The sequence below is a fragment of the Vidua chalybeata genome, chromosome 32 (assembly GCF_026979565.1).
Source record: "Vidua chalybeata isolate OUT-0048 chromosome 32, bVidCha1 merged haplotype, whole genome shotgun sequence".
In the NCBI taxonomy this organism is placed as follows: domain Eukaryota; kingdom Metazoa; phylum Chordata; class Aves; order Passeriformes; family Viduidae; genus Vidua; species Vidua chalybeata.
The window spans coordinates 1,341,942-1,357,415 of record NC_071561.1 but is presented as its reverse complement, the minus strand read 5'-3'; the positions used below and the strand labels follow the sequence as shown (position 1 = coordinate 1,357,415).

The 15,474-nt window shown below is 65.3% G+C and overlaps 3 protein-coding genes across 3 annotated transcripts; 1 reads left to right on the top strand and 2 right to left on the bottom strand.

The window, feature by feature from the left end:
• Positions 1-770: 770 nt before the first annotated feature.
• NAA10 (N-alpha-acetyltransferase 10, NatA catalytic subunit) lies at positions 771-5,669 on the bottom strand. Its single transcript, XM_053968128.1, has 8 exons — positions 5,519-5,669; positions 4,992-5,090; positions 3,792-3,850; positions 3,624-3,669; positions 1,632-1,747; positions 1,477-1,521; positions 1,257-1,341; positions 771-1,120 (listed from the first exon to the last, which is right to left on the bottom strand). The coding sequence occupies exons 1-8, from the start codon at positions 5,537-5,539 to the stop codon at positions 890-892; spliced, it is 702 nt and encodes a 233-aa protein (XP_053824103.1). The 5' UTR covers positions 5,540-5,669; the 3' UTR covers positions 771-889.
• Positions 5,670-5,920: 251 nt separating this feature from the next.
• Positions 5,921-8,840, bottom strand: HSD17B10 (hydroxysteroid 17-beta dehydrogenase 10). The gene is made up of 6 exons (XM_053968123.1): positions 8,739-8,840; positions 8,479-8,643; positions 7,601-7,765; positions 6,832-6,960; positions 6,643-6,751; positions 5,921-6,562 (listed from the first exon to the last, which is right to left on the bottom strand). The coding sequence occupies exons 1-6, from the start codon at positions 8,760-8,762 to the stop codon at positions 6,372-6,374; spliced, it is 783 nt and encodes a 260-aa protein (XP_053824098.1). The 5' UTR covers positions 8,763-8,840; the 3' UTR covers positions 5,921-6,371.
• A 609-nt stretch (positions 8,841-9,449) lies between these two features.
• Positions 9,450-15,462, top strand: LOC128801947 (6-phosphofructo-2-kinase/fructose-2,6-bisphosphatase). Its single transcript, XM_053968122.1, has 14 exons — positions 9,450-9,704; positions 10,300-10,425; positions 10,515-10,611; positions 10,696-10,762; positions 10,886-10,960; positions 11,453-11,509; positions 12,636-12,757; positions 12,835-13,042; positions 13,874-14,020; positions 14,120-14,224; positions 14,324-14,453; positions 14,540-14,602; positions 15,150-15,214; positions 15,346-15,462. The coding sequence occupies exons 1-14, from the start codon at positions 9,677-9,679 to the stop codon at positions 15,403-15,405; spliced, it is 1,350 nt and encodes a 449-aa protein (XP_053824097.1). The 5' UTR covers positions 9,450-9,676; the 3' UTR covers positions 15,406-15,462.
• Positions 15,463-15,474: the final 12 nt, after the last annotated feature.

Genomic DNA, 15,474 nt, shown 5'->3' with positions numbered 1-15,474 from the left:
CGCTCCACGACCCCCCCCCTCAATTCCCGGTATCTCCCAGAACCTGCAGTGCAAGTCTCCCCCTCATCCCCACCGGTCCCGGTTGCCCCCACCCCATTTCCAGCCCGTTCCCGGTGCCTCCATCCCCCAGTCCCGGTTCTCCCCCTCACCCCGCGGTGGTGCCGCAGCTCCTCCCGCAGCTCCTGCTCCAGCGGCGGCTCCCCGAGCTCCGCCAGCCCCGCAGTGAACCCGAACCGCAGCGGCGGGGTTCGGGGGGGAGATCAGCGGCGGGGGAAACGCCCCGGGCCGGGTCCGCCCCGCCGCCCCCGTACGCACCGGCACGGCCTGTCCCGGCGGTGGGCAGCGGCGCATGCCGCAGGGCCCGTTCGCGGCCCCGTTCCCGCTGCTCCAGGCTCGCTCCGCTCCCGTTCCCGCTGCCCCAACCTCGCTCCGCTCCCGCTCCCGGTCCCGGTCCCGCTCCCGGTGCCTCCGCCCGCCTCAGCAGCGCCGCCTGCTCCTCCCCGCCCGCCCGCAAGGGGGCGCCACAACTGCGCGTCTCCACCAATCAGCGGGCGGAACCTGCGGCGGCCCCCGCGCCCCCACCAATCAGCAGGCGGGGAATCCGCACAGGCCACGCCCCCCCACCCTGCTGCACGGGAGGCGTGGTCAACCCAAACCCCGCCCACACCGTTTCGGCTGTGGGGGGAGGGGGCGAACCCCCCCCCGTGACCCCCCCAAAAAAGCGCCGAGCACCCCCAAACCAGGGGCGCACACAGAGACAGAGCACAGGCTGGAGGCAGAGGGGCTTTACTGCCCCCCACGAGCACCAAGGGGGTCCCCAGGAGCCCCGGGGGGGTCCCAGGGATTTTTTTGGGGGGGGGGGCGTCCCAGAGATTTGGGGGGGGGGTCCCTATGAGGCGGAGTCGGAGGCCTCGGAGCTGTCCTTGACGTCGGTGCTCTCGGTGGTCTCGCTGACCTCGCTGACGTCTTTGCTGTCGCCCCCCCCGTCTTCGTGGTGCTGGGGTCCCGTGGGGGGGTGCGGGGGGGGCCCCCCCGAGCCGCAGACCCCATCCCCACCCCGGGGGGGCTCGGTGGGGGCCGGGGGGCGGCCCCGCTCCTTCTGCTCCACCTGCTTCCTCAGCTGGGCGGGGGGCACGGGGAGGGGGGGGGTTACACTGTAAGGGTCCTGGGGGGGGGGGGGGGGGTTGAAGCCCCCCTAACCCCCCCCCAGGAGGATTTTTGGGGGTCCCGGGGTGGGGGTGGGTGGGGGGCTGTACCTCATCCGCCATTTGGGTGAGGTCCCGTTTCATGGCGTAGGCGTCCTCGCCGTCCGCGTAGTACTTGGGCTCCACCTCGCTGATCCTGGGGGGACATTTTGGGGTGTGTGTGCAGGGGGGGGGGGGTCACACACGAGGTGACAACCCCCCCCACACACACCCCAAACCCCAAATTTCCTCCTGCAGCTCCCCCAAACCCCCCCCCAACCCAGAGACTCACTGGAAGTTGAGCGTGTTGGAGTAGAGGTGCAGCGCTGCCCGGTTGCTGCCAAGGACAAACGGGGTGGTGGGGTGGTGGGGGGGGGTTATTTTGGGGTGCTCCTGAGGTGGGGAGGGATTTGGGGGGGATTTGGGGTACAGGGGTGGGGGTCTCACCTCTTGCGGACGTGCAGGGACACGTATTTGGCGTTGAAGTTCTCGATCATGGCGCGCGACGCTTGGTCCATCAGCTTCTGCGCCAGCCCCAGGCGCCGGTGCGAGCGTTTCACCGCCTGGGGGGGAGCCCCAAAACGGGCTGGGACACCCCAAAAAACTTCCACGGGACCCCAAAATATCCCCAGGGGAATTCCCCAAAAAAAAACCAAAAACCCCGGGGGTACAGCAAACACCCAGGGCAGCCCCGAGCCCAGCCAGGGTCCTGTTCCGAGAGTGGCTCAAGGAACGCCCCCAAGTGCTCAGGTGACCCCAAAAAACCCTCCAGGAACCCCCCAAACCCTCAGGTGACCCCAAAAAAACCCCAGGAACCCTCCCAAACCCTCAGGTGACCCCAAAAATCCTCCCAAACCCTCAGGTGACCCCAAAAATCCTCAAGGAACCCTCTCAAACCCTCAGGTGACCCCAAAAACCCTCCCAAACCCTCAGGTGACCCCAAAAACCCTCCAGGAACCCTCCCAAACCCCCGAGTGACCCCAAAGACCCTCCAGGAGCCCCCCCAAATCCTCAGGTGACCCCAAAAGCCTCAAGGAGCCCCCCCCAAACCCTCAGGTGACCCCCAAACCTTCAAGGAACCCTCAGGTGACCCCCAAGACCCTCCAGGAACCCTCCCAAACCCTCGGGTGACCCCAAAAATCCTCCCAAACCCTCAGGTGACCCCCAAAAAACCCTCAAAGAACCCTCAGGTGATTCGAAACCCTCAAGGAACCCTCAGGTGACCCCCAAAACCCTCAAGGAGCCCCCCCAAACCCCTCTGAGCTATTCCAAGAGCCCTCAAAGACCCTCCAGGAACCCTCCCAAACCCTCAGGTGACCCCCCCAAACCCTCCAGGAGCCCCCCCAAACCCCCAGGTGACCCCAAAAAATCCTCAAGGAACCCTCAGGTGACCCCAAAGACCCTCCAGGAACCCTCCCAAACCCTCAGGTGACCCCAAAAAACCCTCAAGGAGCCCCCCCAAACCCTCAGGTGACCCCAAAAACCCTCAAGGAGCTCCCCCAAAACCCTCAGGAACCCTCAGGTGACCCCCAAGACCCTCCAAGAACCCTCCCAAACCCTCGGGTGACCCCAAAAATCCTCCCAAACCCTCAGGTGACCCCAAAAACACTCCAGGAACCCTCCCAAAACCCTCAGGTGACCCACAAAAAACCCTCAGTAACCCTCAGGTGACCCCCAAACCCTCAAGGAGCCCCCCAAAACCCTCTGAACTATTCCAAGAGACCTCAAAGACCCGCCCAGAACCCTCCAAACCCTCAGGTGACTCCAAAAACCATCCAGGAACCCTCCCAAACCCTCGAGTGACCCAAAAAACCCTCAAGGAGGCCCCCAAGACCCTCCAGGAGCCCCCCCAAACCCTCAGGTGACCCCAAAAACCCTCAAGGAGCTCCCCCAAACCCTCAGGTGACCCCCAAAAAAGCCTCAAGGAACCCTCAGGTGACCCCAAAGACCCTCCAGGAGCCCCCCCAAACCCTCAGGTGACCCCAAAACCCTCAAGGAACCCTCAGGTGACCCCCAAAACCTTCCAGGAGCCCCCCCAAACCCCCAGGTGACCCCAAAAAATCCTCAAGGAACCCTCAGGTGACCCCAAAGACCCTCCAGGAACCCTCCCAAACCCTCAGGTGACCCCAAAAAACCCTCAAGGAGCCCCCCCAAACCCTCAGGTGACCCCAAAGACCCTCCAGGAGCCCCCCCAAACCCTCAGGTGACCCCCCCAAACCCTCCAGGAGCCCCCCCAAACCCCCAGGTGACCCCAAAAAATCCTCAAGGAACCCTCAGGTGACCCCAAAGACCCTCCAGGAGCCCCCCCAAACCCCCAGGTGACCCCAAAGACCCTCCAGGAGCCCCCCCAAACCCTCAGGTGACCCCAAAGACCCTCCAGGAGCCCCCCCAAACCCCCAGGTGACCCCCAAGACCCTCCAGGAGCCCCCCCAGGCTCACCAGGGACGTGATGTGTCCGTGGGGGACGTCATCGGGATCTTCCTCCCTGCAGGAGCACGGCGGGGGGGGGTCATGGGGGGGTGAGACCACCCCCCAAATGCTTTTGGGGGAACCCCCCCCACAAAGGCCGGGAGAGGGGGGGAGGGGGGAAGGGCCCCCCACGCTCACATCTTGGCCAGGACGTATCCCACGATCTTGCTGTTCTCATCCTCGGCGATGTAAGAGAGCTGGGGGGGGAAACTGAGTCTGGGGGGGGAAAGTGAGTCTGGGGGGGGAAAGTGAGTCTGGGGGGGGAAACTGAGTCTGGGGGGGGGAAGGTGAGTCTGGGGGGGGGAAACTGAGTCTGGGGGGGGGGAAACTGAGTCTGGGGGGGGGAAACTGAGTCTGGGGGGGGGAAACTGAGTCTGGGGGGGGCAACTGAGTCTGGGGGGGGAAGTGAGTCTGGGGGGGGAAACTGAGTCTGGGGGGGGCAACTGAGTCTGGGGGGGGGAAAGGTGAGTCTGGGGGGGGGGAAACTGAGTCTGGGGGGGGGAAAGGTGAGTCTGGGGGGGGAAAGTGAGTCTGGGGGGGGGGGAAACTGAGTCTGGGGGGGGGAAAGGTGAGTCTGGGGGGGGCAGGTGAGTCTGGGGGGGGGAAAGTGAGTCTGGGGGGGGAAAGGTGAGTCTGGGGGGTTCCAGATGAGTCTGGGGGGGGGAAAGTGAGTCTGGGGGGTTCCAGATGAGTCTGGGGGGGGGAAGTGAGTCTGGGGGGGGAAACTGAGTCTGGGGGGGGAAACTGAGTCTGGGGGGGGAAACTGAGTCTGGGGGGGGAAACTGAGTCGGGGGGGGGGAAGTGAGTCTGGGGGGGGGAAAGGTGAGTCTGGGGGGGGGGAAACTGAGTCTGGGGGGGAAAGTGAGTCTGGGGGGGGGAAAGTGAGTCTGGGGAGGGGAAACTGAGTCTGGGGGGGGGAAAGTGAGTCTGGGGGGGGAAAGTGAGTCTGGGGGGTTCCAGGTGTGCCTGGGGGGGGTCCAGGTGTGCATGGAGGGGGGCCAGCTGTGTCTGGGGGCGGGCAGGTGTTTCAGGGGGAGACGGTGGAGCACCGGGGGGGTTAAATCCGGTTGTCCCGGGGCACCGGGGGAGTTAAATCCGGTTGTCCCGGGGCACCGGGGGGGTTAAATCCGGTTGTCCCGGGGCACCGGGGGAGTTAAATCCGGTTGTCCCGGGGCACCGGGGGGGTTAAATCCCGGTTGTCCCGGGGCACCGGGGGGGTTAAATCCGGTTGTCCCGGGGCACCGGGGGAGTTAAATCCGGTTGTCCCGGGGCACCGGGGGGGTTAAATCCCGGTTGTCCCGGGGCACCGGGGGGGTCACAGGTGTTCCAGGGCCACACCTGGGGCCAGGAGAGGCCGTGGTAGAAGTAATATTTCATCTGGTAGTTCTCGGGCAGGCAGAGCAGGTTGCAGTGCTGCATGTTCATCAGGTCCTCGGGCTGCCGGGAGGAACCGGCACCGGCACCGCCACCGGCACCGGCACCGGGGGAGTCAGCCCGGAACCGGCCCCGCTGCTCCCCGACACCCCTCAGAGCCCCCTCCAGAGCACCGGAGCCACCCCAGAGCTCCCAAACGGCACCGAGACCCGGCACTGCCCCTCAGAGCCCCCGGTATTCCCTCCGGACGCCGGTTCGCCTTCCCAAAGCCCGGTGTCCCCGTCAGACCCCGGTTCCCCCGTTTGAGGCCCGGTAAGGCACCTGCCGGAGCCCGGTCCCTACCTCAGACGCCTCGTGAAGCCCCCGTTCCCCCTGCCCAGGGCCCGGTGTTCCCCTCAGACCCCTCCCAGGGCCCGGTGGCACCGTCAGATCCCTCCCCGGTGCCCGGTTCTCCCTCGCCTGAGCCTCCCCGCCCCCCTCGGGCCGCCCACCCGCGCGTTCCGGATGTTCATGGCTGCGGCCGCCCGTTCTCGGTCGCGTTTCCCGGTCCTGGTTCCGCTCCCGGTCCCGGCTCCGTTCCCGGTCCCGGTCCCCTCACGAGCCGCTTCCGCCGGAAGTTCCTCTCTGGCCAATCAGCGCTGAGCCCGCCCACCCATCATTCTAACGTCTTGACAGGCGCCTCAGCCAATCAGCGAGCGGAAAGAGGCGTCAAGCCCCACCCCACTCCTCCCCTTTGCCCTCAGCCAATCAGAGGCGAGCTCCGCGCGTGCCCAAGCGCGGGCGGGCTCTACCCCCTCCCACCCCCCCTCGCCGACCAATCACGTCTGGCCGCGCTGAGGATTGACAGCGGCAGGAGCCAATGGGGAGAGACGGGAGGCGGGGCAGCGCAGGGCTCGGAGGCCGCGTGGGCGAACACGCTTTATTGCCACGGGGGAGGGGCACGGGGGCGGACAGAGGGGCCTGGGGGGGACTCGAGGGGGTCCCCACGCCCGGGGGGCTCGGGATGAACCCCCCACACCTGAGCGTGGTCCCTTTCGCGGGGTTTCCCAACTTCCTGAGTGGCCTCGTGGCCACGTTCCTGGCGTTTGTCCCCAAATCCCAGGGTGGCCCCACTGGGTGCGGGGGTTGTGTCCACCCGGCAGGGGTTGTGTCCACTCAGGAGGGTTGTGTCCACTCAGGAGAGAGTGTCCCCACTCCTACGGTGCCCCCAGTCCTTGTCCCCGCAGCGTTCCCCTCCTGGAGTGTCCCCGGAGAGCGTCCAGCTGTCCCTGCTGCTCTGTCCCCACCATGACCTCTCCCCACCCCAAAATTCGGGGGTGAGGCCGGGGGGGGGGTCCCCCAGGCTCAGGGCTGCATGCGCAGGGCCCCGTCCAGCCTCACCACCTCCCCGTTGATCATGGGGTTCTCGGCCAGGGCCTGCACCAGGTGGGCGTACTCGGCAGGGTCCCCCAGGCGGGACGGGAACGGCACCTGCTGCCCCAAAAACTTCCGCACCTTCTCGGGCAAACCGGCCAGGAGCGGCGTGGAGAACAGCCCTGGGGAAAGCCCAGAAGCAGCGTGTGAACCCTGCCCACCCTCCCACGGGTGCCCCCCTCCCCACCCCGGGTGGCCCTACCTGGGGCGATGGTGACCACGCGGATGCCCAGCGGTGCCAGGTCGCGGGCGACGGGCAGGGTCATGCCAACGATGCCGCCCTTGGAGGCCGAGTAGGCCGCTTGCCCCACCTGTGGGGAGGTGGTGTGGCCACCGCAGGGTTCTCTGACCCCTGCCCCGCTGGCCCCCAGGCTCGCCGGGGGTGCCTCACCTGCCCCTCGAAGGCGGCCACGCTGGCCGTGTTGACCACGAGCCCGCGGTGGCCGTCGGCGTCCGGCTTGTTGTGGCTCATGAGCTGCGCGCTCAGGCGGATCACGTTGAAGGTGCCCACCAGGTTCACCTGGGGGAGGGAGAAGGATTTGGGGAGGGGGGTCTCGTGGGCACCAGCAAACCCTGCTGGTACCTCCACAGCCCCACCCCAGCGCCGTGCTGGGAACACCCCAAAGTCCCCATGTCTACAGCCACTGACCAGGGCACCCAGGCCACTGACCAGATCATCCACGCCACTGACCAGGGCACCCAGGCCACTGACCAGATCATCCACGCCACTGACCAGGGCATCCACGCCACTGACCAGGTCATCTACACCACTGACCAGGGCATCCATGCCACTGACCAGATCATCCAGGCCACTGACCAGATCATTCAGGCCACTGACCAGGGCATCCAGGCCACTGACCAGGGCATCCACGCCACTGACCAGGGCACCCAGGCCACTGACCAGGGCACCCAGGCCACTGACCAGGGCATCCAGGCCACTGACCAGATCATCCAGGCCACTGACCAGGCCATCCAGGCCACTGACCAGGTCATCTACACTATTGACCAGGGCATCCAGGCCACTGACCAGGCCATCCAGGCCACTGACCAGGACATCCACACCACTTACCAGAGACCCTCTTCATCCAGGCCACTGACCAGAGACCCCCCTCATCCACTCCACTGACCACTGCCCAGGGCCCCCCAAGCCCCCCACTCACGTTGATGACCCTCTGGAAGTCCTCCAGGTCGTGCACTTTGTCCTTCTTGCTGTTGTAGGTCTTGACGGCGATGCCGATGCCGGCGCAGTTCACGGCCAGGTCCAGGCGGCCAAACTTCTTCTGGGCCACGGCCAGCGCCGCCCCCACCTCCTCGGGAGAGGTCACCTGGGGGCCACCGAGGTGGGGGTGTCACCGCTGGGGCACGGCTGGTGGGGCTAAGGTGGGATGGCAGCACTGGGGTCATGGTGGGTGTGACTCACGGGGTCAAGGTGGTCCCCAATCGAGGGGGTGGCCAAGGTAGCCCCCACCCCCTCAGCTGAGGTCACCTGGGGACAGGGGGGCTGTGTTGAGGGGGGGATGTCACCGGAGGGGACAAGGTGGGATGTCACCTGCAAGGTCAAGGTGACCCCGACTCCTCACTCAAGGTCACGCTGGGCCCAGTTTGATTGGGGGGAGGGGGGGATGGATGTCACCAGTGGAGTCAAGGTGGTCCCCACCTCCTTGGCCAAGGCCACCCGTGGGGTCAAGGGGGCTCCACATCAAGGTGGGGTGTCACCTGAGAGGTCAAAGGTCACCAGTGGGGCCCCACACTCGGGGGTAATGTCACCAGCGGGGGGGGGGGGGGGGGGACATGGTGGCCGCGTGTCGAGGGGGGGATGTCACCAGCGGGGGGGGGGGGTCACGGTGACCCCGTGTCGAGCGGGGATATCACCGGGGGGTGGTCCCGGTGGCCACGTGTCGAGCGGGGATGTCACCGGGGGGGGTCACAGTGACCCCGTGTCGAGGGGGGATATCACCGGGGGGGGGTCACGGTGGCCCCGTGCGGAGCGCGGATGTCACCGCTGTGCTCAAGGTGCAGAAGCCCCCCCCGTGCTCACGTCGGCGGGGGCGAAGGCGCAGTGCTCGCCCAGCTCCTGGGCCAGCTGGCCCCCGCTGGACGCGGGCAGGTCCAGCAGCACCACCCGCGCTCCCTGCTGCACCAGCCGCTCCACCGTGGCCCGGCCCAGCCCGGAGCCGCCGCCGGTCACCAGCGCCACCAGGCCCTGGGGGAGGGGGGGACACAGAGGGGTCAGCGGGGAGGGGGGACCCCCCCCCCAACATCCCCGAGGGACGCGGGGTCCGGGGGGGGTCCCGGTACCTTCACGCTGCGAATCGCCGCCATCGCCGCCGTCCGGCCAATGCCCGCGGGGGGCGGCACCGGGAGCGGCGGGGAGGGACGGGGGAGGCACCGGGAGGGACAAAGGGAGGGAGAGGGAGGGACAAGAGAGGGGAGGGACGGAGGAGGGAGAGGGGAAGGATCGGAGACAGACCCGGGAGGAACCGGGGGGAGGACCTGGGGGACACCGCGGGGAGGGGTCGGGGGTTGGGCCAAAGGAGGGGTCGGGGGTGGGACGGGGGGGACACCGGGGGCTGTCCCGAGGGAGGGACGGGGGTGGGACCGGCAGGGGCGGGGGACACGAGCGGGGAATCCCGGGGGGAGGGGAGCGGGACAAGGGGGTTCCCCCAGCTCCGGGGAGGGGCCCGGGGGGTGTCCGAGGCATCGGGGGTCCCCAGAGCGGCCGGGGGGGTCAGGGGGGTCCGGAGGTGGGGTCCCGATCTCCTTTTCCTCCTCATCCCCGGGACTGAGAACCCCAAAATTGGGACCCGCCGCAAAGGGACAGGATTGAGACATTTAACGGGAGGGGGACCAAGACCCCCCCCCCCAAAAAAAGGGGATGGGGACCCTGAGGGGACAAGATCCGCTCCCCCGGGGGGGTGGGATTTGGATTCCCGGGGGGATAAATCCACCACCGCCCCGCCTCCGGATTGAGACCCCCCAGAGAACGAGACCGCCCGGGGAGGGGGGGGGTCACCACCCCAGGGTTGAGACCCCCCCTCCCCGGGGAACGGCACCAGGACCCCCAGGCGGACACGGCTGAGCCCCAAAGGTGCCGGGGTCAGGTCCCCACGGGGGGGCCCCCGCTGGCCCCCCCCTTGTCCCTCCCAGCCCGGCCAGCGGCCAGGGTATAACGTTACCTGCGACCTTCCCGGGGGGCACCGCCAGCAACCGCCGGGCCCCCCCACCTCAGCCCCAAAATGGAGGAGAAATCACCCAAAATCCCGGGTACGAGGCACAGGGGGCCAATTGTGGGCGGGGGGCGGGGGGTGGGACAGCGACAGTGACCGCGGGGACACCGACGGGGGGCGGGGGCAGAGGCAGGGACGTGGCGGCGACACCGCAGAGGCTGACAAGGACCCCCCCCACCAAAAAAAAAAAAAAAAAAAAAAAAAAGTGGGTGCTCTTTTTGCACCCCTCGAGTGAAAATGGGTGGAGTGTGGGGGGTGGGATTTGAGGGGGGGGACACAGAGGTGCTGCGAGAGGGAAAATCACCCCCCCAACCCACCCCATAGAGGGATTTCCCCCTTCAGGGCACTTTTTCTACCCCAGTTTGGGGTGCAGGAGGGATTTGGGGGTGCAAAAAGCAATTGGGGGGGTCTGGGAGGGGTGGAATTTTAGGAGGGGGACACAGAGGTGCTGTGAGGAGGGAAAAATCCCCCCCCAACCCACCCCATAGAGGGATTTCCCCCTTTCAGGACAGGTTTTGCTACCCCAGTTTGGGGTGAAGGAGGGATTTGGGGGTGCAAAAAGCAATTGGGGAGGGGTCTGGGGGGGGGTAAGAGTGCTGTTACCCCCTATAAAATGCCCCCCACCCCCCCAGCCTGCGTGCCCCAGTTCACCAACTGCCCCACCATGGTGATCCTGGTGGGGTTACCTGCCCGAGGCAAGACCTACATCTCCCGCAAACTCACCCGCTACCTCAACTGGATCGGCACCCCGACTCGCGGTGAGTGATTTTGGGGGTGGGGAGGGGCGCCCCAAAAGGTTTTGGGGGTGCCCTTAACCCCCCCCTACCCCCACCCCACACCTCTGCAGTGTTCAATGTGGGCGAGTACCGCAGGGAAGCCGTCCCCAACTACAAAAATTACGAATTCTTCCGCCACGATAACGCCGAGGGGGTGGAAATCCGCAGGTGAGAAGGGGGGGGGGTTTGGGGAAATGGGGGGGGGCATTTTTGGGGTACATTTGGGAAACAGCTGCACCCCCAAATTTTCAGGCACTGCGCTCTGGCCGCCCTGAAGGACGTCCGTGCTTACCTGAGCTCTGAGGAGGGGCAGGTGGCGGTAAGAGACCCCCCCCCCTAAAAAAAAAAAAAAAAATTAACCCCTCCATGGGCAAACTTCACCCCAAATATTTGGGGGGGGGTTCAAATTTCTCCCCCCAACCCCTCCCCCCCCCCCAAAAAGGTGTTTGATGCCACCAACACGACGCGGGAACGGCGGGATGTGATCCTGCAGTTCGCCAAGGAAAATGGGTACAAGGTACGATTGGGGGGGGGTCGTGAAGAGCTTTGGGGGGGCGTGAGGAGTTTTGGGGGGGTCGTGAGGAATTTTGGGGGTTTGTGGGTTTATAGAAGGGGGAAAGTGCTGCTTGGGGGGGGTTTTGAGTATGTTGGGGGGTAGAAATGTTTTGGAGGTGCCCATAGGATGAAGGGGGGTGACGCTGTTTTGGGGGGACACTGGGGGTACCCACAGTTTGGGGGGTGGCACCGATTTGGGGGGGCTACAGCACATGGGGGGACGCTTGCAGGGATTTTGGGGGGGGGGTGACGCTGTTTTGGGGTGCTCACAGCACGGTGGGGACAGTGACAATGACTTTGGGGGTGTTGGCACAGGTTTGGGGGTGTCCACAATTTGGGGGGGTGGGCAGTGACAGGATTTGGGGGTGGCACCAATTTGGGGGGGTGGTGACACTGTTTTGGGGGTGTCACAGCATGGGGGTGGCACCGGTCCCCCCCATTCCACCCCCCCCAGGTTCTGTTTGTCGAGTCCATCTGTGACGACCCCACCATCATCGAGGAGAACATCAAGGTGAGACCCTGGGGGGGGCTGTGACAACGGGGACCCAGAGGTGACAGCTGGGGCCTGGAGGTGACAACAGGAACCTGGAGGTGACAGCTGGGGCCTGGAGGTGACAACTGGGACCCGGAGGTGATAGCTGGACCTGCAGGTGATAGCAGGGACCTGGAGGTGACAACAGGGCCTGGAGGTGACAACACAGACCTGGAAGTGACAGCTGGGGCTGGAGATGACAACAGGGACCTGGAGGTGACAGCATGGGCTGGAGGTGACAGCTGGGCCTGGAGGTGACAACACGGGCTGGAGGTGACAACAGGGACCTGGAGGTGACAACTGGGGCTGGAGGTGACAACAGGAACCTGGAGGTGACAACACAGACCTGAAGGTGACAGCTGGACCTGGAGGTGACAGCTGGGACCTGGAGGTGACAACACAGGATGTGGAAGTGACAACTGGGGCTGAAGGTGACAACAGGGACCTGGAGGTAACAACAGGGACCTGGAGGTGACAGCTGGGGCTGGAGGTGACAGCTGGGGCATGGAGGTGACAACAGGGACCTGAAGGTGACAGCTGGAACCTGGAGGTGACAGCTGGAACCTGGAGGTGACAACACGGGATGTGGAGGTGACAGCTGGGCCTGAGGTGACAACACGGGCTGGAGGTGACAACAGGGCCTGGAGGTGACAACAGGGACCTGAAGGTGACAACAGGGACCTGGAGGTGACAACAGGGACCTGGAGGTGACAACTGGGGCTGGAGGTGACAACACAGACCTGGAGGTGACAACTGGGGCTGGAGGTGACAACAGGAACCTGGAGGTGACAACACAGACCTGAAGGTGACAGCTGGACCTGGAGGTGACAGCTGGGACCTGGAGGTGACAACACGGGATGTGGAAGTGACAACTGGGGCTGAAGGTGACAACAGGGACCCGGAGGTGACAGCTAGGGCTGGAGGTGATAGCAGGGACCTAGAGGTGACAACAGGGCCTGGAGGTGACAACAGGAACCTGGAGGTGACAACTGTGACTGGAGGTGACAGCTGGGCCTGGAGGTGACAGCTGGGGCTGGAGGTGACAGCTGGGGGTGGGGGAAGCTGCGTGTGCCCCCAAAACGCCGCACCGCCCCCAATTCTCCAGCAAGTGAAGCTGAGCAGCCCCGACTACAAGGGCCGCGGGCAGGACGAGGCCGTGGCCGATTTCCTGAAGCGCATCGAGTGCTACAAGGCCACCTACGAGCCCCTGGACGACGAGCTGGACAGGTGACCCCCACCCCACGTCCCCCCCACACCCCGCCAGGCCTGCCCTGACCGGGGTGTCCCCCCCCAAACCCCCCCAGCGGGCTGTCCTACATCAAGATCTTCGATGTGGGCGTGCGGTACCTGGCGAACCGGGTGCAGGGCCACGTGCAGAGCCGCACCGTTTATTACCTGATGAACATCCACGTCACGCCCCGCACCATCTACCTGAGCCGCCACGGCGAGAGCCAGCTCAACCTGCGCGGGCGCATCGGGGGCGACTCGGGGCTGTCCCCTCGTGGCCAACAGGTGGGGTCAGAGGCAGCCCAGCCTGCAGGGACACACCTGGGGGACACAGGGATCTCCCCCTGTGGGTACCAGGTGGGGTCAGAGGCAGCCCAACCTGCAGGGACACACCTGGGGGACACAGGGATGTCCCCTCATGGGCAATAGGTGGGGCTGGGGGGGCGTCAGAGCCAGCCAGGTGTTCAGGGACACACCTGGGGGACATGGGGATGTTCCCTCGTGGGTAACAGGTGGGGTCAGAGGCAGCCCAACCTGCAGGGACACACCTGGGGGACACAAGGATGTCCCCCTGTGGGTACCAGGTGGGGTCAGAGGCAGCTCAGCCTGCAGGGACACACCTGGGGGACTCAGAGATGTCCCCTCATGGGCAATAGGTGGGGCTGGGGGGGGGGTCAGAGGCAGCCCAGCCTGCAGGAACACACCTAGGGGACACAGGGATGTCCCCTCGTGGGCAACAGGTGGGGCTGGGGGGGGTCAGAGCCAGCCAGGTGTTCAGGGACACACCTGGGGGACATGGGGATGTTCCCTCGTGGCCAACAGGCGGGGTCAGAGCCAGCCCAACCTGCAGGGACACACCTGGGGGACGCGGGGATGTCCCATCTCAGGCACCAGGTGGGATTGGGGGGGGGAACAGGTGAGGTGTGGGGTGGTGCTAAAGGAAGCCACACCCAGCAGAGTCACCCCAGGTGATCACGGGGTGGAGCTAATTAACCAGGCCACACCCAAAAAGGGGCAGGGCTTTGGGCACACTCCCCATCCCCTGCTGTGCCCAGAGGGACGGGACCAGGAAAAGCCACACCCAGTGGCCCAAACCCTTCTCCCCGCCCCTCCCAGTACGCGCGGGCGCTGGCCCAGTTCATCCGCAGCCAGGACATCCGGGAGCTGAAGGTGTGGACCAGCCACATGAAGCGAACCATCGAGACGGCCGAGGCGCTGGGCGTGCCCTACGAGCAGTGGAAGGCCCTCAATGAGATCGACGCCGTGAGCCACGCCCTCTTTTTGGGAATTTGGGGAGGGGACCCCCCCCCCCCTCTCAAAGTACCCCCACGCCCCCCCCCCCCCAACGCCGCTGTCCCACAGGGAGTCTGCGAGGAGATGACCTACGAGGAGATCCAGGAGCGTTACCCCAAGGAGTTGGCGCTGCGGGACCAGGACAAGTACCGCTACCGCTACCCCAAGGGCGAGGTACCCCCAAAATCCCCCTCCCTTGGGGGGACATCTGGGTGGGGGGGCAGCGGTTTGGGGACACCCCCTAACCCAACCCCCCCCCCCCCCCCTCCCCAGTCCTACGAGGACCTGGTGCAGCGGCTGGAGCCGGTCATCATGGAGCTGGAGCGGCAGGAGAACGTCCTGGTCATCTGCCACCAGGCTGTCATGCGCTGCCTGCTGGCCTATTTCCTGGACAAGAGCGCAGGTGACATCTGGGGACATCTGGGGACAAGTGGGGACAGCCCAGAGCTGCTGTGCCCACCTCATTTCTTTTAACCTCCCCACCCTCAGATGAGCTGCCCTACCTCAAGTGCCCCCTGCACACGGTGCTAAAGCTGACCCCCGTGGCCTATGGTGAGTGGGGTGGTGTCACCCCAAAAAGGGACTGTACCCCCCAGAGTGGCTCCAGAAAACGGGGACAATTCCCCCCAAAAATGGGAGTTGTGTCCCTCCCAGAATTGGGGACAAAGTCCCCCAAAAAGGGACTGTACCCCCCAGAGTGGCTCCAGAAAACGGGGACAATTCCCCCCAAAAATGGGAGTTGTGTCCCTCCCAGAATTGGGGACAAAGTCCCCCAAAAAGGGACTGTACCCCCCAGAGTGGCTCCAGCAAATGGGGACAATTCCCCCCAAAAAGGGGACTTGTGTCCCTCCCAGAATTGGGGACAAAGTCCCCCAAAAATGGGACTGTCTGCCCAGAGGCCCTCCCAAAATAGGGACAATTCTCACCAGAGGAAACCCAGCATAAAATGGGGAAAACCACCCCAAGAGACCCCAAAAGACCCCAAGTATCCCACCTGAAAATGGGGACAATTCCCTCAAAAAGGGACTGTTTCCCATGTGTCCCACCCCAAAATGGGGACAATCCCCCCCAAAACCCCTCCCTTCTTCCCCTGGAACAGGGTGTGAGGTCGAGTCCATCTTCCTCAACATCGAGGCAGTGAACACCCACCGGGCACGGCCCCAGGTGAGGGCTCCCATCCCCAAATCCACCCCAAAAAGAGAGTGCAGATCTCATTCACCCCCCCCCCCAGATAACTGAGGGGGGTGTTCAATTTTGGGGAGGTTCCCCCAAAACCCCACATTTTCACCCCACAGAACGTCGACATCAACCGCACCGCAGCCGATGCCCTCAACACCGTCCCCGAGCACTTCTGAGGGGTCCCTTGGGGAAAAGGGGAGCCCCCACCCCAAAATTAAACCTTGCACAACCAAGCACCGAGCCTG